The 23,547-nt window shown below is 40.0% G+C and overlaps 1 protein-coding gene across 7 annotated transcripts in view; it reads left to right on the top strand.

Moving 5' to 3' along the window:
- Window positions 1-18,806, top strand: part of sun1 (Sad1 and UNC84 domain containing 1) — a 73,081-nt gene extending 54,275 nt beyond the window's left edge. For 6 of the 7 annotated variants that reach the window (XM_033040541.1, XM_033040539.1, XM_033040540.1 and 3 more), the window contains 8 exons: window positions 731-774; window positions 856-997; window positions 1,157-1,408; window positions 3,977-4,061; window positions 7,526-7,641; window positions 12,604-12,771; window positions 13,640-13,732; window positions 14,750-18,806. In XM_033040541.1, coding sequence (XP_032896432.1) covers window positions 731-774; window positions 856-997; window positions 1,157-1,408; window positions 3,977-4,061; window positions 7,526-7,641; window positions 12,604-12,771; window positions 13,640-13,732; window positions 14,750-14,866 — 1,017 coding nt within the window. In that variant the 3' untranslated portion in view covers window positions 14,867-18,806. The remainder of the gene's footprint in view (window positions 1-730; window positions 775-855; window positions 998-1,156; window positions 1,409-3,976; window positions 4,062-7,525; window positions 7,642-12,603; window positions 12,772-13,639; window positions 13,733-14,749) is intronic. The other variant, XM_033040536.1, reaches the window with a different exon arrangement.
- The last annotated feature ends 4,741 nt before the right edge of the window (window positions 18,807-23,547 follow it).

The following is a 23,547-nucleotide window of genomic DNA, read 5'->3' as shown; positions in this document are numbered from 1 at the left end:
ACATTAGTCGAAGTTAGCAGTGAATAGAACATGATTTTACATTACTGTAGGCCATTTAGCACATTGTTTTTGTTTAAAAAGCTGACCAGATAATCTAATTCTTTCCCTTTTTCTGTTCTTGAATTCTCTCCCTTTTAAATGTCTATCCTATTCCCTTCAAGTTGATATCGATTTTCACTTTTCGTTGATCCAATATATCCCTGATGACAACGTTGCATAAGGAAAAATAATATTGTTCTGGTGTACTCTGGTTCCTGACCATGTAACATTTATTCTGTCAAAACCATGCATCATCTTAAAACCTCATGGCTCCAATAGGAGTTTCTAGCTAATCTAGGACACAGTGCTGGAGTAACTCAGCGGGTCAGGCAGCATCTCTGGAGAACATGACATGAAGTGACGTTTTGGTCGGGGCCTAACACCCGGGATGCTGCCTGACCACCTGAATTTTCCCAGCCCTTTGTTTCCTTTTGTGTAAACCAGCACCTGCAGTACCTTGTTTCTGGTCTTCAAAACTTTTTTGATCTACTTGATGGATTACTGAGTGGACAGGTTTAGAGGGATATGGGCCAAATGCGGGCCGGTGGGAGTAGTGTCGATGGGACATGCTGGCTGGTGTGGACAAGCAGGGCTGAAGGGCCTGTTTATACACTAAGGCACTGCGACTGTATGACTGAAAAGCTTATCTGTACTGAAGTATCTTTTTCTATTTTATCAAAAAAAATTATAGGAGATGTACAAAGAGGTGGAATCAACAAAGGATACAATTGGAAGGTATGGTGCGATCTACTCTATTGACAAAATGTGCTGCGATATTTCATTGTACACCCTATTCAGTTTTCTCTTTTTTTCAAGCAGCGAGAACGAGGAACAGTACCAGCACCTTGAATCTGAACTGAAAAGATTAGATATAGAACTATCCACCATAAGGTCAGAATTGTCAAGCATGCAAGAGCTAAAAGCATCCTGTGCAAAGATGGATGGAATTCAAGGAAGCGTAAGTGTGAAGCTTTGCATTGCAAAATTATTTGAATATTTTAATATATTTCTCTCCACCTGCTGCTCAGTAATGGAAAAACATATTTATAACATCACACATAACCCAGTAAAATCTGTATTACTTCTGAACTAAAATCACAATTTGTTCTTTTTCCAGGTAGAGAGTCAGGTCAAAGAATTGGTCAGTTTGCTGGTTTTTGGGGGCAAGCAAACTTCACCCGAGTCCTTCAAGGAATGGCTGTCCTCTCAATTTGCCAGTCACAGTGAACTTCAGATCCTTTTGAAAGATTTGGAAATGAAAATCCTTACAAATCTTACTCGACACTGGATCGAGACAAAACAACTGCCAGATGCACGGGTAGCTGCTTGTGCAGTGAATAATGCTGGGATCAGTGGCATTTCAGAGGAGGTGAGTTGGAGTTGTCATTCCTCTATGTGGGTGTATCTATGTAAAATTAGTTTGCATAACTCCATAATACGCAGGTTGTTCTCATGCCCACTTAATATTTAGCACACTGTTTGTCTATGAACTAGAGTCAAGAGAGTTTTATTGTCATATGTCCCTGATAGGACAATGAAATTCTTCCCCAACGGGAGAAGAAAAAAAAAGTTAAGTGTGTGTATATATGCACACATACTCAATAAATAACATATATAGTGCAATAATAATAATAGTCTGTTGCAGTTCAGAGCTTATTTGTTATCATGTTTAATAGCCTGATGGCTGTAGGGAAGAAGCTGTTCCTGAACCTGAACGTTACAGTTTTCAGGCTCCTGTACCTTCTTCTCGATGGCAATCGTGAAATGAGTGTGTGGCCATGATGATGTGGGTCTTTGATGATATTGGCTGCCTTTTTGAGGCGGCGACTTCGATAGATCCCTTCGATGGTGGGGAGGTCAAAGCCGGTGATGGACTGGGCAGTGGTCACAACTTTTTGCAGTCTTTTCTGCTCCTGGACGTTCAAGTTGCCGAACCAGGCCACGATGCAGCCAGTCAGTATGCTCTCTATTGTGCACCTGTAGAAGTTCAGGAGAATACTCTTTGACATGCCGAATCTCCCTAATCTTCTCAGTCGCTGATGTACCATCTTTATAATTAATGTACTCCAAATAAGTTCCTCCTGGAAAATAATCTCCTGACAAATCACCCACTCAACACAAAGGGACAAAACAGCCCTGGTATACATAAACTTCATATTTTTATTTTGTCCAATCTTTTCTCACCAAACTATTGAGAATTTACTAAGAATATCTGCAACGTTGCTAATTTCTGGAAGACAGTGGAAGCCTTTGTACAATGCCTGGCTTTCAAATTTTTTCACATCACTACTCCCAACCATTTGATTCTGAGCATATGGTCCACTTTTTTTTATTGACCAGCATTTTAATATCCACTCTCCATTTTATTGAATAATACATGATTTGCTCATTGTTGTTTGTGAGAGCTTGTTCTATGTGAATTATCTATTTTGTTCAATACATTACAGCAAGGACGACAAAGTGCTCGGGTGTAGGTGTGGACGTTTCCTTTTATCGACTGTAGCCAGTCCTTCAGCCACAATATCCTTGTATGCTAGAATTTATTTCAATCATCTCTGAATTCTAGCATTCTCCATTTTAATTGCCGGGATCTGGGGCTCCTTGTACATCAGTCTATGAAAGTAAGCATGCAGGTACAGCAGACAGTGAAGAAAGCGAATAGCATATTGGCCTTTATAACAAGAGGAATCGAATATAGGAGCAAAGAGGTCCTTCTGCAGTTGTACAGAGCCCTAGTGAGACCACACCTGGAGTATTGTGTGCAGTTTTGGTCCCCTAATTTGAGGAAGGACATTGCTATTGAGGGAGTGCAGCGTAGGTTTACAAGGTTAATTCCCGGGATGCCGGGACTGCCATATGCTGAGAGAATGGAGCAGCTGGGCGTGTACACTCTGGAGTTTAGAAGGATGAGTGGGTATCTCATTGAAACATATAAGATTGTTAAGGGTTTGGACACACTAGAGGCAGGAAACATGTTCCCGATGTTGGGGGAGTCCAGAACCAGGGGCCACAGTTTAAGAATAAGGAGTAAGCCATTTAGAACGGAGACGAGGAAACACTGTTTCTCACAGAGAGTGGTGAGTCTGTGGAATTTTCTCCCGCAAAGGGCAGTGGAGGCAGGTTCTCTGGATGCTTTCAAGAGAGAGCTAGATAGGGCTCTTAAAAATAGTGGAGATATGGGGAGAAGGCAGGAACGGGGTACTGATTGGGGATGATCAGCCATGATCACATTGAATGGCGGTGCTGGCTCGAAGGGCCGAATGGCCTACTCCTGCACCTATTGTCTATTGTCTAATTCTCTACTACTAGGGCTTGCATCAGCTGCCTGATCCCCAGGCAGTTTAATTCCCTCCTGAAACCCTCCCATTTCTATCCCCTTTTCAGTTGAGCTTTACGATCCATATGCTGGTGCTCCTATTTTGTATCTTGGTTTTAGAACCACTTCAGAAATTTATCTCTGCCATTGAAGCTTTGTGTACAGTATTTGTTTATTAATTTTTTTTCCAAACCTTGCATCCTTAAAACTGGGATCCCCATTTTGTTGATGCTGTCTTGAAGGATATTATATTGAACACCAAGTTTGTATTTAAGATATTAGCAGTGAGAGTTTGTAATTGCTAACAAAACTCTCCATGGTACAAATAATAGCTGTTCAAACAAGTTTTTGTGTTGTCAATATATGTTTTGATGAATAAAGTGTTCATGAATTGTGTTTTTGCTAAAATAAGTTATTTAGAAATTGGTATTGATGAAATAAATTTTGATACTTCTGCATTTTGGACTTTAAGGAACGTGGGGAAATTTGCTTTAGTGAGTAGCTTGGCTTGCTTTTTGTTAAATACATTGAATGATGATAAAGGAAGCTAAAATGACATTAAGATTTGCTAGTTTTTCAGCATACGAGTTACTGTTTTCTGTGTTCTGGTTTGCTCTGCAGCAAGTACATGTAATAGTGGGCAATGCTTTAAAACTGTACAGTGAAGATAGGACTGGAATGGTGGATTTTGCTTTGGAATCTGGAGGTAAGTGACAGTTTTAATTTTGGGACGATATAGATTTATACATTTAATATTTTCCTGTCAGTAGCAAAGTGACCATGCTTGCTGCTGGTCCCAAAGAAAACCTAGAAGGTCCAGCAGTGTCTCTGGCATAGACAGTCCATTTTCTGACATTAGTTGTAAAGCATCAGTTCTGGGGAATAATATCTGATATTAGTAATCTAATGAGTACTTTAAAGATTTCAAACTTGATATTAATAATTACAATTTTCAACAAATACTTTGCAGAGCTTACAGAGATGGACACATGCACATAAAATTAAGGTGCTATGAAATATCAAACTTAAATTAAAAAAAATCTATAATTGAAATATCAAAGAAGAAATTGGCGTGCACAAATGATTAGATTTGGAAAGGCATACGTTGCTAAATAATAATTATGCTTTACCACTCGATTAAAGGCATAGTTCAAGCAGCAGAGGTATTTTATAGCAAGTCTATTTCATAAATATCTGATGATTTTATCAATGGCTGAACTCTAAAGATTACTTTGGAAAATGCAACAGCGCTCCAATAGGTTCTGGATTTAAGCATTCAAATGTGTTTGAGCTTATGCAAGAAGATGGTATCAACTTTAGTTTGAAATAGTAGGAAAACATTGACATTTTCATTTGCATTGTCAATATAAGGACAAAATCCAGATTGAAATGTAAATGTTCACTACCAGCTGTATGAAAAGGTGACATATACAAGGTAGGCATGAAAAGTGATTTGGTGTACTTTGCCACGGACATTTTGATATAAGAAAAATGGTGATTTGTTTCTCTAATCTGAGTCATTGACCCAACAGATATTTGTGTTTATTAGGTCACGTAGAGCTACTTGTAAACACGGATGCAAAGATCTGGTTGCTTTACTGAGTTCATAATCATCTTTGTTGTGTAAAAGAGGAATACGTGTCATATTTATGTTCAGAAACTTTTGTAATATCTCTGCACATTTACTCTCCATAATACCATTAATGTTTTCTGGAGGTAAAGCTGATTTCCATGTTTCCATGTTTGATTTCCACGTAACGTGTCTTTGAACTTGCAGCTAAAGATCACGTATCAAGCTTTTGCTATGTAATACCTTCTCAAGTTACAATGAAGTATAGAGCTACATTTTTCTCTTCAGAGAAATCCATTTGTGCGTTTGTGGATAGAACTATTTGATTAATATGCAAAGATTTACAATGCTATAGATGTAACCCATTTGCACATTTGCTGGTTATAAACTGTATACCAAGAATGAACAGTTTCCATCTGGCTGAAGGTGTGGGAAGGAACAGCAGATGCTGATTTACACCGAAGATAGACACAAAATGCTGGAGTAACTCAGCAGGACAGGCAGCATCTCTGGATAGAAGGAATGGGTGATGTTTTGGGTTGAGACCCTTCTTCTGAAGTGATATAAGAGATATTCAGTGGGTGACGGGGAAAAGTGAGGACATTGCACTTATGGGGGTTGCTCTAAGAATATAGCTTTTTATGCGGTATGAAAAATATGAAGCAACCTGTTTGCCATCAAATAAAACCACTAAACCCACACTTGCGACTGACTTTTGCAAAGGTTATGCAAGCGTAGAGATTTAAAAGCAGCAAAAAATTATACTGCTTTCTGTGGTTTCTGTATAGGCCTTTTGATCTTTTCTGGAAAGATGATCCCTTGATAGAAGGAAGTGATACAACACTTCAAATAGGATAACTTTCAATTCTGCAGCAAAGTATACTTATTGTGAAAGCAAATTATTTATCATCTGTTGTGGTGTAGGGGATGAGGTCTTGCATTTAATCTATTTTAAAGAAGTACATATTGTAAATTGCCACAGCCGTGATAAATTATAGTGCAGGTACTTCCTATCGTATCATTTTTGTTGGCAATCCGATATCTCTGCATATGATATAACATTTATGAGCAGGGACATTAAAGATTATTTTACTATTTGCATGTTTAGAGCAACAAGCCATAGTGTAGGTAGGTCTCAAGTAATTAGATTTCATAGCAATTAGAAATGACTCTAAATCTATTCAATTGTGGGGACTTTTTGGAAAGCTATTTTTTGTGACTGTTCTGCACAGAACAGATGACTGGTGGTCTGTGTATTTGAAAGTGACTGTGTGAAAGTGACTTGGCAATTCTCTGGTAGTGGGTTATACATAAGCTATCTGAGCAGTCAAAGTGTTATATAAAAGTGTTGGATATCAGAATAACCAGCAGCTTCTCGGGTATTCCTGGCATGTGCTGAGTCATCTATATTCTGAAGTAAAACTGCTATTCATCTGGAAATTGTGAGTGCCCATTTAAATATATATATGAATGGGCCATAAAGATCCTCAAGCTGTTCTTAAGGCACTTAAATAGCCGTAACCATAGAGTCATTGAGTCACAGGCCCCTCAGCTCCACCTACCCACATCAACCAACATGCCCCATCTACACTAGTCCCACCTGCCTGCTTTTGGTCTATATCCCTCTAAACCACCCCCCTATCCATGTACCAGTCTAAATGTTTCTTAAACGTTGAGATAGTAGCCGCTACATCACTAAAGATTCCTATTGCCATAGTGGTGAATTATCTCTCGATGTTGCCAATGTGTTGGATGGGCAACCACAATGCGGTTTCCCACTGTCTCTTGATCCATTGTTCAACACTGTTAGTTTGACTAGTCTTTGATCTCTACACTAAGAAACCCCAAAGCCTGTTCCTTACCTACCCTGCCCTCTGTCCATGTTCTTGCCCAATCTCTTTGATCCCTTGAGTTCTTAAATTTGGCTTGAATGGGTTCAATGATTGAACATACAAATCATCCAGAGTGTAGAATTATAGAATCCTCCTGAATCCTCGCATCTTGTCGTTGAAATCAGACATAAAATGCTGGAGTAACTCAGCGGGTCAGGCAGCATCTTTGGATAAAAAAGAATGGGTGACCTTTATGGTCGGAACCCTTCCTCAGACTGTCCTTTAAATCCTTGTGTTAGAGTAAGTGGTGACAGGTTGCAACTTCTGAAACGTTCCAAAAATTATTTGTTACGGCATTCCCCAAGTGCGAAAAAGGATCCTGATCTGAAACGTTACCTGTCCTTGATCTCCAGAGATGGTGCCTCTGAGGTACTCCAGCACATTATGTCCTTTTGTGTATTAAGCAGCATCTCAAGAAAGTTTTATTGTCATGTGTCCCAAATAGGACAATGAAATTCTTGCTTTGCTGCAGCACAACAGAATATAGTAGGCATGAATACAGAACATATCAGTGTGTCCATATACCATTATATAAATATATACACGCATCAATAAATAAGCAGATAAAGTGCAAATAAACAGATAATGGTCTATTAATGTTCAGAGATTTGTTTCAGTTGAGTTTAATAGCCTGATGGCTATGGGGAAGGAGCTATTTCTGAACCTGGACACTGCAGTTTCAACTAGCTGAATTTGTCTTTGTTCCAGGTGGTAGCATCTTGAGCACACGTTGTTCTGAAACCTATGAGACTGCAACAGCTGTGATGAGTCTTTTTGGAGTTCCACTTTGGTATTTCTCTCAGTCTCCTCGAGTAATAATTCAGGTAGGTTGATTGGAGCATAATTTATAATCTTTTATTTGTGATTGTTTGTTCCAGATGCAGTAACGCGCATTTGCACGACACCCTGCGATTAGTTTGCACGTTCTCCCTGTGATATCGTGGGTTTCCTACGAGTGCTCTAGTTTCCTCCCACAACCTAAAGACGTGTACATTTGTAGGTTAATTAGCCTCTGTAAAATTGCCCCTCGTGTATAGGGAGTGGATGCGAAAGTGGGATAACATAGAACAAGTGTGAATGGTGATCGATGATCGGCGTAGACTTGGTGAGACTCATCACGGCTGTTTCCATAATATCTCTAAACTAAAAACTAACTACATAAAGCTAAATGTGGGCAATACTTGTTTGTTCTCCCCCTGCTGGTGGAATTCTTAAATGCACATATATTTCCCATCAGTGAGACCAAGCGTAGGCTTGGCGATCGCTTCGCCCAACACCTTCGCTCGGTTCGCATTAACCTACCTGATCTCCCGGTGGCTCAGCACTTCAACTCCCCTTCCCATTTCCCTCTCCCAAATCCGACCTTTCTGTCTTGGGCCTCCTCCATGGCCAGAGTGAGGACCACTGTAAATTGAAGGAGCAGCACCTCATATTTCGCTTGGGCAATTTACAGCCCAGCAGTATGAACATTGACTTCTCTAATTTCAGGTCGTCCCTGCTTTCTCCTCCCCTTCTCAGCCCACTGTCTCCGCCTCTTCCTTTTTTTTTCCCCCCCCCCCCACCCACCCTCACATCAGTCTGAAGAAGGGTATCGACCCGAAATGTTGCCCATTTCCTTCGCTCCATAGATGCTGCCTCACCCGCTGAGTTTCTCCAGCATTTTTGTCTACCATATATTTTCAAGGCATTGTTTTTGTATGCTATTGACAACTGTGTGATATGTAAGTAGCACATCATTAGCTGAAAAAAGTGGTTTGGAAAATATTACACCATATATTTAGGAAAAGAGATAAATTCAACATAATCTATTGAAACTTAAATTCTTAAAGAGCTTCACACAGAGATCCTAAAGATAGACAAAGTGCTGGAGTAACTCAGCGGGTCAAAGGTCTTTTATTGTCACATGTACCAATTAAGATACAGTGATATGCAAATTACCATACAGCCATACAAAAAAAACAACAAGACACTCTACTACGTAAAAGTTAACATTAACATCCACCACAGTAGATTCCTCACTGATGGAAGGCAAAAAAGTCCAATCTGCTTCCTCTTTATTCTCTCGTGGTCGGGGCAGTCGAACCAACTGCAGGCGGGGCGATCGAAGCTCCCGTGTCGAGGCGGTCGAAGCTCCTGCGGCTTGGAGTTCCCGAAGTCTGTCTCTGACCAGAGACAGCGAGCTCCGTGATGTTAAAGTCCGCGGTGGAGCTCAGAGGTCGATCCCTGGCAAAGGGATCGTGGGCTCCTCAATGTTAAAGTCCTGTAGGCACCCGGGGTGGAGCTCTCAAAAGTCAGATTCCAGCAAAGGCCGTCAACACCTCGATGTTGGGCCACGATATGGGGGAAAAAATTGCATCTCTGTCGAGGTAAGAGATTAGAAAAAATTCCCCCCCCCCCACCTCCTATAAAGAACACTATAAACATACATTTAACACATACTATTAAAACACTAAAGAGGAAGGGACGGACAGACTGTTGGCGAGGCAGCCATTGTTGGGGCCACCCGGTGGTGAGTCAGGCAGCATCTCTGGAGAATAAGGATGGGTGACATTTCAAGTGAAGAAGGGTCCCAACCCTAAATGTTACCCATCCTTTTTCTCCAGCAATGCTGCCTGACCCTCTGTGTTACACCAGCACTTTGTCACACAGAGGATGGTGAGTATATGGAATGAGCTGCTAGAGGCAGCAGTTGAGGCAGGTACCATAACAACATTTAAGACATTTGGACAGGCACATGGATATAAAAGGTTTAGAGGGATATGGGCCAAACGCAGGCAGTGGGACTAGTGTCGATGGGACATCTTGGGCGCTAGGCCAATGGGCCTGACTCTATGACTGGTGGCTGTTCGGGCTCGATTCAGGGAGGATGTTTCTCTTGACCAAGGAATTTAGGACCGGGGAAGAGTTTAAGAATCAGGAGGCTGTTTGGGATTAAGATGTGGGTGGATTTGTTCACTTGGAGCATGGTAAACTTCTGGAATTCTCTGCTCTAGAGAGCTATGTAAGCTTGGTTATTGTGTTCTTTCAAAACATTTTGATTTCTGGGCATATGGAGAATTTAGGGATATGGGAGTAAAGAAGTGGCACTGAGATCACTGATCAGGTGTGATTTTGATAAATGGCAGAACAGGCTTGAAGGACTGGATTATCTAGCCCTGTCTTCTTGAGTTCTTAATCCATACAATTTTATATACAAAACCATAGTAAGCCCAGCTTGCAATACAACCACTACTCTCTGTTCAGCTGCATTGATAACTTTGTGTTTGGCTCAGCTAGTTGTACGGAGATTGCACGTTCTCCCTGTGACCGCATGGGTTTTCTCCAAGTGCTCTGGTTTCCTCCCACATCCCAAGGACATGCAGGTTTGTAGGTTAATTGGCTTCTGTAAATTCTCCGTAGATTGTAGGACAGAACTAGTGTACGAGGCGATTGTTTTTTAGCATGGACCTAGTGGTCTGGAAGGGTTTGTATCCACGCTGTAACTAAATTAAACTAGTTAGTTTGCCGAATCTTTTGGATTCACATTGTGAAAACCACAGTAACACACACCATCAGGTATTTTTATGCATTTCTCTAATATACAAATGTTCAATGTCCCTGATGCTGTTTTAATGAGTCATTACTGTGGCATGATTGCTTGCACAATTAAATTAATTTCTCACAAAAAGCTGCGGCAACACTTTGTAAAATGCTGTGTCAAAGCTTTGCAAAATGCTTTCCTAACAAAAAAAAACAATGCTCAAAGCACTCAGTGGGTCAAGCAGCATCTGTGGAGAGAGAAACAGTTGTACGCTGTGGGCCGAGCATCAGAAATGTGTCTAGAAATCAGTTTTCGTGACCCAAGTCACCAAACTACATGAAATTTTCCACAGATTTAGTGAAATATAATTGAGAAGGGAGTCATAACTCGTCATTGCCGAAAGTTGCACATTAATTAATGAAACTAATTAGAAAATGAGATTGGGAAAGTAAGCGCCATCTAGTGGCCAATGCCCATATTACACGATGGGCAGCCTATTTCCGTGTTGCAGTCCATTTAAACTATATATTATACCTATATATATTCCAGATAGTAATATAGGTATAATAATATAATATATTATATTATAATATAATATTATTCCTCCCCTGCCCGCGGAGATGATCCGCGGCTCCGTGTTCGCGAATCAGCCGCTTTTTAATTGAGACCGCGGCTTCACTATGTTAAATACATAGGCCCCGCGATCGGAGCACCTTTTAGTTGAGGACCACGACAGAGAACCTTCATCGGAATCTCCAGTAAAACAGGCATCAGTGAAGCCCTCTCAGCTATGATGTGTGCTAGCCTGAAACAAAGCGCGTGATTGGCCAACTGGCAGACAACTCAATGTTAAACGTGCTTTGATTGGACTAAAAATACCCGAAATTTTTCAGTTTTTTCTCTTATTTAAAAAAAATGTGCAAGTCTTGTTCATGACGAGTTTCAGGGGTGATTTATATAATTATTTTACACAATGTGTGAACATTTCATGTAGTTCTGTGACTTGGGTCACGAAACACTGGAATAAAGCTCCTCGGCCCACAGCCTATTGATGCTGTGAGTTAAAGAACGTAATCAGAACTGGAAAAGTATTTTAAGTTGCAGAGAAGGGGATTGGTGGAGAGAACAGGGAATGTTTGTGGTATCTGTAGAACAAAGATATAATAACAATTACTTTAAATACAAAAAGCAAGCAGTTAGAACGAGAACGAATGAAGGAGAGATACAGTTACATCAGTGGGGAGAGAACAAAACAATTGGTGGTTACCTGAATAAGTAAAATTTGTTTTTCAGTCCCAAGGATTGCAGTGTACCAGATGGCATATGAGGTGCTATTCCTTGAGTTTGTGTTGTGTATTGGAGTACTGTTGGAGGTCAAGGACAGTGGATCAGAGTGAGGTGGGATGGAGAATTAAAGTGGCAGGCTGCTGGAAGCTTGGGTTCACCCTTGCTGACGGAACAGAAGAGTACCTTCCTAGCAAAGCTGGTTGGTTTGCTGCTCCAACTAAAGTTCTCGATGCCATATTTGCAATTCTCAGTCCATCCACATTCAATGAAATAGTGCAACAATACATAAACATTTTTTTTTTAAAGCATTGAGCATTTTGGCAAGTTTTAATTTGAAGTTTTGTTAAGTTTGAATGTTTAGCAGTAACTTTTGAGTGTACACTCTTATCCAGAACCAAAATACACAAGCTTTCTGCTCAGTGGAACCGTGACTGATTCTTTCACTTATGCTCACTAAACACATTTTCTGTATTTACTCTGACCCAGCTGAATCGATGTAGAAGTATGTTATTGCTAGTCTGTACATCTATGATTGTGCAGATGGTGACTTTACCGTGGGAATGTTTTCATTTTGGTATACCAGTGGAATTGAGACCTTTATCATACTGCCTCAGATTGCGAAGAACATCATTCCAGAAGGTTTTATCCAATAACCCTTAATTGACAATTTTCAGAATATCAATCCATGGATTGAGAGATGAGACACCATCAATAGATATCAGTAATTTCCTACATAATAGTTCAAATTATGACTCAAGAAACCAATATGGGATAGAAACCTGACTCATTGAACCAATTGCCATAAGAGTTTCCTAAGAACTTTGTGACGAAGAAGTGTAATGGAACATGAACGTTTTTCAGATTATCAAAACTTTAGATCACTTGGGAACTGAAATGTACATTTGTGAGTTAATGTTTGCTAATTTTGAAAGAAATTGAGATTGCAGTGTCTTTCAGTATTTCTTTTTCTATTTTACAGCCAGATATTCATCCTGGAAACTGCTGGGCATTCAAAGGATCCCAAGGTTATTTGGTTATTCGGCTTTCTGTGGAGATCTATCCTTTTGCTTTCACTCTGGAGCATGTACCAAAGTCTCTTTCACCAGCGGGCAATATTAGCAGCGCACCCAAAGATTTCAGTGTTTACGTAAGTTCAAGGAGTGAACCTTTAGTGGATGGAGAACATTGCCTCATCAATGTGGCCTGTGGTTATAAATCACCATGAAGTCTGATATACCATTGAATTAGTATCAGGAAGAGAGGCTAAGAGTTGCAGGCCTTGCATGTGTTTGGCATGTTCTAAAGCATTTTGTTTGCTGGCTGCTTAAACTCCATTTGGGAAAAAAAGTTGCATTGAATTTAGGATGGCACGGTGATGCAGCGGTATAGTTGCTACCTTACAGCGCCAGAGACCCAGGTTCGATCCTGACTATGGGTGCTACCTGAAAGGAGTTTGTACGTTCTCCTTATAACCACGTAGGTTTTCTCCCAGTGTTCTGGTTTCCTCCTACATTCCAAAACTGCAGGTTTGTAGGTTAGTTGGTTTCTGTAAAAATAAATACTTAAAATTGTCTCGAGTGTGTAGGATAAAGCTAGTGTACGGGTGCTCGGTGGGCCGAAGGGCCTGTTTCCATGCTGTATCTCTAAACTAAACTAAAATGTTTAATCTCTTATGTAAGTTTCTCTCAAAGAATATGGGAGTTTGGTCCTAGTGTGTTAAGACACTTTAAAATATCCAAAAGGACACAGAGTGCTGGAGTAACACAGCAGGTCAGGCAACATCTTTGGAGAACATGGCTAGGTGGCGTTTCGGGTTGAGATGATCCAAAACATCAGCTATCTATATTCTCCAGAGTTGCTGCCTGGCCTGCTTATTTACTCCAGCACTCTGTGTCCTTTCGTGTATTAACTAACATTTGCAGTTCTTTGTTTTGAGACTTAACAATATTACTCCCAAATGCCATTGTTCTTTATTGACAGTTCAGAATAATCTGAACTTGGTTTATCTTGTGCAGGGTCTAGAGGATGAGTATCAAGAGGAAGGTGCAGTTTTTGGAAAATACACATATGACCAGGATGGAGAAGCAATACAGACTTTCTTCATCGGGGTAACTTGGTTTCAAATTTCACCTTTAAGTCTCACAGGTTTAATTAATTTTAATTTTTCTTTCATATACAAGGATGTGTTTTTGTAAAATGCGTTTACAAATTTTTTTAGTTCATGATTTACAATTTAGTTCAATGTTTATTTATTATCACGTACCAAGATACACTGGAATTCCTTTTTTTTTTTGCACAGAATTCAGTAAATTATTACCATACCTAAATACAATCCTAGATTGAGTACAGTGTATAGAAATAGCCCACCAAGACCATATACAAGAGTTTTTGTGCCAGGTTTTGGTGCCATTTTCAAAGTCCAAGCTGGTCATAAAGGCCCGTTGCAGCCTTTGCCTTTATCCATATTATCCTGCGAACTATTGTCCCTCTCCTCGTGTAGCCACCATTCAGCCCTTGGGCTCCAAGGGTGCCTTTTGTCTTGTGTCTGTGATCGCTGGTCCTCGAGGACGAGTGGGAGCCGGCGGGCTTCCCTCTTCAGGTGGGTTTGGCCGATTCCACGGCGGGTGAGTCACGCCTGCTGCCGGGGTATGGCCGTGGCCAGACGGTGATTCTGCTGCTCTTCTTTTCAGCAAACTGATGTGTGGAAATTTTAACAAGTATATTGCAACTTTTGAAAACCTTCTCATTCTCCCCTCCCTACATTTACTGGTGGTTGTATGCAGTGTTGTCTACGTGCACTCAAACAATCATAAAATATATCAGATAATTACTTGAATGGATATGATATATTAATTAGGCAATTTAAATGTGCCACGGTCTAGACCTGAAGTTCTGGATTCATTCTCCAAAATGCCTGTCTCTGTGACCAAGCTTTTTACATTTTATATCATTAGGTGACAAATTTTGTCTGATAATTGACACACAAAATGCCTCTTGGCATTTTCCATACAAAGGCACTGTAAGGCAAATTGCTAATACATGATGCAAGGCACTGGTATCAGATGATCATTTGTATGTCTGGTATGTAACTATTCCTGTTTTGTTCTTCCTTCCCTCAACACCAGGAGAAAAGCTTGAAGAAATACCAAATAATTGAACTCCGAATATTCTCCAACTGGGGACATCCGGAGTATACATGTCTCTATCGGTTCAGAGTACATGGCGACCCTGTGAATCAGTGAAGAGTCGATTGTGCTCGTATTGTAAAAAAGATTGTGTATATACTGGAAGGTTCGGGGCTAATTCTGGACTCTGGAATTTGTTCTTGGGAACTATGGCATGAATAACGCATATTGTTGAATCGCCTACTATCGGACGCTTTCCAAAAACTGCCAGCTGTACTGTTAACGGCTTTGTCATCTTTTTTAGAGCATTTCTTTGTCTCAATTTTATTTTGGTGAAAGTCTGGTGTTTGTCGTGAAACAGCAGTATCGAATGCCTTTCTATTTGGAAAGGGGGTGCAGGGTGGAACTTGTACAGAGCATTTTTATTAGATATTGGATAATGCTTATTTGTATATTGCACAAAAGTCCTTGTATTTGTAAAAAGGAAGATTCAGAAGGTATGAACTTGTATTAACCAATATAATCATATATTTAACTTTCGGCATAAAACCTGTGGCCTATGTAGAAAGACTTGGAATATGAAATGCACTCTTTGTAAACTATATGAAACTGGTCATATTTCAGTCTGTAAAGTGGAATTAGGGATTTGGAGAAAGGAACTTTGTGAATAATTATATTTATTTTTCAAGAGCAACACAGGACTTTGTGCAATGTATTTTTGTAAATTTTTTCACACTTTGTCTCGAAGTGTTTTTATTTTCTTAGCCGTCGCAGAACTGACAATGCTATTCGGATGTTTAAATAAAGAATTTAAATTTTTTTTGAGGCTGCATGTACTTGAGATGCGTAATAAAGAGTAAACTTACTTTTGTGTAAACTTTATACTTGGATATGCTAAATTTCCAATAGTTACAAGCTCTTTAGATGCTGCGTATCTAATTTAGGGTCCAGTTTAAGAATAAACTGATCAGTAAACTTCAAAGTTATCATCTGGGACATTACTGGAGTGGAAGGTAGAAGCATAAATACTGAGGAATATTTTTAGGGATGCAGAAAAAAAAGAAGGAAAATTCAACACAAGCTGAATGTTGTCCTTGGGCTTTAAGTTCTGCTATCTTTTTAGTAATTGTGGATTATGTGAAGGTTTAGAAAATAATACAACAGTTGAGTGGGTTAGGCCCATGTTCAGAGGAGTTTGGAAGGAAAAGCAGTGATATTATTGAATTGTAAAAGATTGAGGGAGTTTGACAGGATGGATGCTGAGAGAATGTTTCCGTCATGGGAAACATGAAGACTAGGAGGAAAACTTTCTCAATAAGCAGTTGCCTTTTTAAGAGTGAAACGTGGAAGAATTTCTTGAGGTTTGTGAATCTAGAATTTCCCTACAAAAGAGAGCTGTAAAAGTTGAGTCATTGAATATATTCAGGACTGAAATAGATTTTAGTTCTCTCCGGAGATGAAATTAAGCAGGAAAGTTGAATTAAGGTCAATAATGTGTCAACCGTGAATAGCGAAGAAGATTTGAGAGCCTAAATAGCTCATGCATGCTCCTATTGGTATTAACACAAAGTGCTGGAGGAACTCAGCAAGTCAGGCAGCATCTCTGGAGGGAATGGACAGGCAACCCAGAACGTTGTCTATCCATTTCCCTCCACAGATGCTGCCTGACCTGCTGTGCCCCTCCAGCACTTTGTGTTTGGCGAGATTCCAACATATAGTTTCCTGTGTCTCTTATTTGTAATGGTCTTTCCACAATGTCTGCATTGGAAGATACTGCAGTTGACAATGTTTTGATCAGAATCGTGCAGCAAATCAGATTGAGCTTGAGTACAACGGTTGTGTAGCGCACACGGATAACCTCGATGGGAAAATGGCATGGAGGGTACAAGAATCATTGAGTAAATAGGTTAGGAACCACCAAATTGGAATTATTTCCGCATCGTGAGTTGGTGTGCCTTAAAGACCTATGTACTCTTTTGTGATGACCAAAGTACATGTTAGATGCAGTGTATCAATTATTTATCCACTGAAAGCACTACAAAAAAACCTGCACAGGGAAAGTGGATGGCACCAATGACCATGCCACTGTTGGAAAATTGTGACAACAAACTTGTTCTAGAATAAATAAGACGTTTGCCCTTCTTGAAGCGCTACTGACTACTGAGTGGTTGCATGGGTTGTGGCTGCCCCTTGGTGCTGCACCCAATTGGCCATTATTTATATGGAGTGATTGGAGAAGTTGGGATTCTTCTTGAGGTGAGACAGTAGAGATTTAATGGAATGATCAAAAGTGGGCTTTTGACAAAGGGAAACAGTTTCCTGTAGTGGGACAGTAACCAAAAGATACCGATGAATGATTAGCAAAAGAACCACGGATCAGTTTACGTAAATCAGTGTAATGCATTGACAGAATGCACTGCCAGAAGGGTGTAGCTAAATCTGATTCTGTAATAACATACAAAATGAAAGTAGTAATTTAAAAGTGCAAGGCTATGTGGAAAAGTGGAATTAATTGGATACCTTGGATCAGAAGTTGACACAAGCATGGAGATCTATGTAGCTGCTTTCTGTACAGAATGTATTCTGATTGTATGTATCAGCCAGAACGAGGAGGGAACCAAGCTCCCCAGCTGCTTCACAAAAAGAGCTTCCATGCTTTCTAGTTGGAGTTAAGGGGCAGAAACACTGGGTGCTTTTTCTGGGCTGACAATTTTGTACTTCCCTTGCTTGGGCCAGCTAAGTGGGCTGTTATATCTAGCATCTTAATGCCTAGTTTAATGTTTTCCAGGAGAGTCATTACAAAGCAATCAAGTGAGCACAATTTTACTCGTAATATGATTATGTTGTTAAATACTTAGACCAGGCAGAGAGATAGCAGTTACTTTGGAAGTTGTACATTCCTATGTTCCGGAAACCAGCTTTGACCAAAATTTGCTTCCTTGAGATGTGTGGACTTCTCTCCATTTCTATGGAAAAGCATTGGGACCTGATGGAGGATTTGAGACAAAAGCTTGGATTCTAGTTTATGCTTTACTGCATAGTGTTGTGATTTAAATGCAAGCACTACTGAACGTTTAATAGTCCACTTTTAGATCCTTGAATGTGTTGTTACCTAATGAAATAAAACTGATGCTATTTGCCTAAGATTTGTACAGGAATATATAATCACAGCCAAATGTTATCTCTTTTGATTGTTGGTTACAATGAAACTTGCTGGTGGGATGTACTTAATGTTATTTGATGTGAAAACTATTTACTGCCGCTGAAATTGAACCTGTGGTTGAGGTGGCTTGTGCGCAGAGAACTGCAATTCCAGCACTAGGTGAAAGGAAACTGGTACTCTTGGTTATTTCAATCTCTCTGACCATTGGTGTTCAGGCAATGAGCTGATGTTCCTGCCCAAGAGAAATGGACAGCTGCAAACTGATACCTCAAACATCTCCGCAAGGTATTCTGTACGTTTCTAAATGTTTCTAAACAATTTCCAATTGTTGCTGCAAGTACTGACAAGTATTTGGGGATTCTCCTTTTTGGAATGCAGCACATCAAAGAAATCACGACCTTCCAAGCAAGGAACAAATCGGGAGACGACACGCCCTCATTCAGATATGCCTCTAAGTTCTCTGAGCAGCGTTGTGTTCGTAAGCATCTGGCAAGGAATAATTTGTTGGCATCTTGGGGGCTGTTGAGATAAGAATGAGCTGAATTTCCCTGATTCTGAATGAGGAATATCTGCCCTTCAATGTGCAGTTGATGAAAGTTGGCTTGGGCCCAAATCTTGACATCTCCATTTTCTAAAGCTGTTTATTACTGGACTTGATAAATCTGGACTGTTGTGTGCTGCCACCTTTTGGACTACCATGATATCAGCTCCATTAAACAGACCTTGCAGGAGGAAGATGGAAAGAATACCCCGGTCATGATGAGTCTCGGATCTGTGATGAAGTTTAATTAAGTTTGAAGGTTTTATAAATCTATATTGTTGCCTGGTCACGTCTTTCTTTGATCTTTTATTTCAGTTTGATTTTATAAATAAAAATAAACCAATTAATGAAAATTTCCTTCTTCCAAGCATTAATAATCTAGTTGATAATTTATCTTTTCGTCTTCAATGGCTGCAGAGAGTCAAGGGCATTTTACTGTCATGTGTCCTGAAATGGAACAATGAAATGTAGGTACAAATGTAGGGAAACTGGGTGCTGGTTCATAAAAAAGACACAAAGTACTGGAGTAGGGTCTGAAGAAGAGTCCTGACCCAAAATGTCACCTATACGTGTTCTCCAGAGATGCTACCTGAGCTGAGTTACTCCAGTATTTTGTGTCTTTCTATTTTTAAAGTGCATTTTGGTTTGTTAGAATCACTGGCCATGTTTTGGGTTTCCCAGTTGGTACTTATGTAAACTGGCAGAATGCATGGACCATGTGCAAGCACAAAGCTGCACTTTAAATGTCAAGACCAGCTGCAGAATCTAGACACAGTAGGGAAGCTCAGATATGGAATATCTGGAAATACTTAAATCCTTACCAAGATTCACCATTCTGGCCTTCAGTTTTGAAATTTGCTAGAATTTTTATTGAGAAGATTGTCATTGTGGGACTTGATATCTGAGGTTAATTTCCATCCTGGTCCAATCTATTACATGCAGCCAATGCTAGTCAGAGCTAAGACTCAAGATAATGAGCTTCAGTTACTCCTGTACAGAGAGTGTCTTGTATTGAGTGAATGATAACTTGTCCAGACATAATGTTTTATTATCATGGATATAATTAATTAGATGGTGGATAAAAAAACCTTAACAGAAAAACTAGATAGGTACAGCTAAGGACGCTTCGATGTTGCAGCAAGAAGCAGTTTCCATCTTCTGAAGATAGTACAGACTTGTGGATTAATCCAAGATGAGTTTTCACAGGAGCTTTCTCTGTCCTACGTGAGATGAGAAAGATGCAAGGTATGGACAAGTACGTATTTTTAATTAAATAAGAGAGTGGTCTCTGCAGCCAAGTGGGGAGTGATCACATTTATAGCAGTGAGGATTCAGAGTGGGTGATGCCAATACAGTAAACCCACGTTATAACGGGGGGGGGGGGAGTGGTGTCTGTTATTGCTGATTGTCCGCTATAACCGAGTAAGGGGTTTACTAAATACCCACCTAGCAGTCACTCCGTGAAACAATGATTTGTTTTCAAAACAACTTTTTTTTACAGCTAAAAATGTATTTTTGTTACTGCAAGCTAAAAAATACGAAAGGCTTTTTGTTACGTTGTTTGATAGCTAAGTGTCCATCTGATTTCAATAACAGTGTCAATTTCAATAGCTTCCTCAGTGTAACTAGCAGCCTGTGTTCTTTAAAGAACAGTTCACTATAACTGAAATATTTTATAAAGCGGTCTACAATAACCAGGGTTTACTGGAATAACAGCGGGACAGGCAGCATCTCTGGAGAAGGAATGGGTGACGTTTCGGGTTTTTTTCTGAAGAAGGGTCTTGACCCGAACTGTCACCCATTCCTTCTCTCCAGAGATGCTGCCCCACTGAGTTACTCCAACATTTTTCAGTCTCTTCGGTTTAAACCAGCACCCGCCGTTCCTTCCCACACAAGGGTTTACTGTACTTCTATCTGCAGTCAGAGGAAGAATTAAGCCCAGCTATAGACAGCAACAAGTATATTTTCTCCAGACTGACGTGAGAACCATTCATGCAGCAACTTCCAGCTAAGTTTAAGGATCTGAGAATTGATGGTAGTTTTTGATGTTAGAGTGGAACAATTAGTTTAATGGTGCGTTAAAACATTTTAAGTCATTTATAGTAGTGATAATGACATTGATGGTACAAATTGAAGTTATAAATTAATCTCATTGCTATAACATATAAAGAGAATCATCTATACTGGTAATAATGTACATTGTTTTTGTCCAAACAAATTGAGAGAAGGACTGGAAAAAACTGCTAATTTTAAAAATACAAAGCAAAATATATTGCCAGTGCTGGAAATACGAATTTAAAAACACCAAAGATATCCCAGGTCGGGCAACATCAATGGGGAGCGAAAAGTTAATAATTCAAGTTAAGGATATCAGAACTGAAAGACTGAAAAGTTTCGTAATCAAGTAGAGGTGGAGGTGGATATAGACTTCCATTTCTATAGTGTATTTTATACCTTTGACCACCCAAGGTTCTTTTATGGCTATTGAATTATCTTTGAAAGCAAGATATCCCAGAAGCAAGAAATCAAAATAAAACACTGGAAACACTCAGCATGTTAGATATAATCTGTGGAGAGAGGAATAGTTATTATTTTAGCTCAGTGACCTGTGGTTTTAGATGAATAACGTATCCAGCTACTGAAGCACTTGAACCTCGTCTGTTGTAAGAAATGGGACAGATAATGTGAATGCACGTAGCATAGTCCCAACAGAAAGGTGACAAAGAGCAAATAAGTATTAATGATCTTAAAGAATAAACAATGAGGTACAGAGCAGGGGTAGGCCTCTTGTGTCAGATGTCATGTTCATGTAGATCATGGCTGATCTGATCCTTGACATTGTCCACCTGATCACCTTGATTCCTGCAGAGGCTGGTGGATGGAGATGGATACTGGCATTATATTGGGACAAATACTTAAATTGCCACAGCGTAGAAGGAAGGTTACAAACTTAATTTGGCTATTAATGCAAACATCCGGACACCATGAGCAAAAGGCATGTCTGTACAACCCTTGACAGTTCCTAGAACCAATCGATTGAAAGATAGAGCATGGAAACAGGATATTTGGCCCACCTAATCCATATCGATCATATGTGGGGCAGCAGCTCTACCAGCTATGCCATTGTGCCACCTTCAGGCACATCCTTAATTAAAGGGACCAAATCTGCCTGTGGTATTCCAGACGTGGGTTCACCAAACGCTTATACAATTATAACAAGTCTTACCCACTTTTGATCTCCATGTCTAAATCTGCTGCTCCTCAAAATAAGTTGAATGTTTCGTCCACATGCAGTCTTCAACAGTGCAGAATCTTACCCTCCCAATTTTGCAGTGAATGGTGGATAAAGATTATAGTGCTCGGGTACCTATGATCCTTGACCCCCACAACCATCCATGAAGTGAAGAAACAGGAGGAGCTGTAAGCAGTAGAATTAACTAAAATCATCTAAAACAATATTGGTGATTATGATCTCGCTCTGAATTCGTTATTGAGTGTAAAAGGCAATGATGTAAGTTGAGGGAATGTACAGCTATATCTCCATAGCCATCTGCTCTAATTATAAATTGTGGCCACCTAAAGAAATGGCAATGACAAAATTAATGTGTGCCTAAATATAACCAGTTTACAGACGAATTTTAGTTAACGTGTGATGAATCTGTGGAAATCTTTGCCACTGGCAGCTGTCAGTGCCAAGTCATTGAGTATTTTTAAAGCGGAGTTTGATCAGGTTCTTGATTTATTTGTGCTATCTGTATATATTGGAGAAATTTAGGTATGTGGAAGGAAATTGAAGGCATTGCAGTTGAACTTTTTCTCAGACTCTCCTTTCTTCTACTTCCAGCAGGCGCCTTCTGCTATCCTCTGCTGATTTTGTTATTATCCTCTAGTTGCTTTTGCTGAATTTTCAGGAATGATGAAAACAGTTAAATGTTAGTATTTCCAGATAGCTTTAACTATCCTTTCCTAATCCTTCCCTTTCCTGGAAACAAGATTGGAGCTTTATTGAATATTCTGGAAATTGTCTGATATTTAGGCTAATTGTTGGTTTCCTTTGATAAATGTTATCCTTTCCTTGAAACCTAACCTTAGATCTTTAGAGTTTTATCTTAAAAGTTTGGGAATAGGCTGACATACGGTGAATACTCTTTTAAAGTGTCCATGGAAACTTTTTTTCACCACGCCATTTGAAGTTGAAGAGAAAATGCTTTTTTTTTTACCTTGTATCGATTGCAGATAAACAACTTCAGTCAAAAACCCTTTACAAGTTCTGCTTGCTGAGGATGGGCATTTTCCTAGGTTTCGGCACTTCTTGGTGACACCACTAGATGGAGTGTTCTGTAGCATCTGTTTTGATGCAGGGGAAATGGCACCTCAGGAGAATAGCATTCTGCACTGCTGGTGGCTTTATTAAATTTATTCAATTATTTAATAGCTCATCTTGTCATGTGCGCAAATACACAGTACATTTTATTTTTCATTCTTAAGCACAATCCCTGATTAGCAATGTGTACAGAAATAGTCCACTTTGCCCCGCATACAAGATGTGCCAGGTTTTGGTGCCATTTAAATGTCCAGTCCCCACTCTAGGTTTTTGGAGTGTTGCCCGATCCAGGCAAGCCCCAGGCGGCTGCAGGCTTCCAGCCATTGCCTTCTGTGGACATGTGGATCATCCAGTAAACTGACGTCCCTCTCCTCGACCATCCACCTTTGTGCCCCGAGGCCCCCTCCCGCAGCCAACCTTGCTCCTCACCAGTCATGTCTGTTGTTACCAGCACCATCCTCTTGTACTCCGGTCTTCGGGGGACTCGGCAGCTTTCCCCCTGCAGGCGCAGACCCACTGGATCTTGCGTTTGAGTTCAGTGATTTATAAAAGCTTGACATGGCTGCCTGGCTGGTATTCAGAACACACTGCTGCTGCTGCTGCTGCTGAGGCTGGTTGGGCTGGGACTTTTTCCTTTGGAGTGTAGGTGGCTGAGGTGTGACCTAATTGTACAAGATCATGAGGGGCACAGATGAGGTGAATGCTCAGTCTTTTTCAAAGATTAGAGGATTCCAAAACTAGAGGGCATAGAATTAAGGTGAAAGAGGAGG

This window comes from Amblyraja radiata, chromosome 22, assembly GCF_010909765.2.
Source record: "Amblyraja radiata isolate CabotCenter1 chromosome 22, sAmbRad1.1.pri, whole genome shotgun sequence".
Taxonomy (NCBI): Eukaryota; Metazoa; Chordata; class Chondrichthyes; order Rajiformes; family Rajidae; genus Amblyraja; species Amblyraja radiata.
Note: the sequence above shows the minus strand (reverse complement) of the source record. Positions and strands in the feature narration are given on the sequence as shown.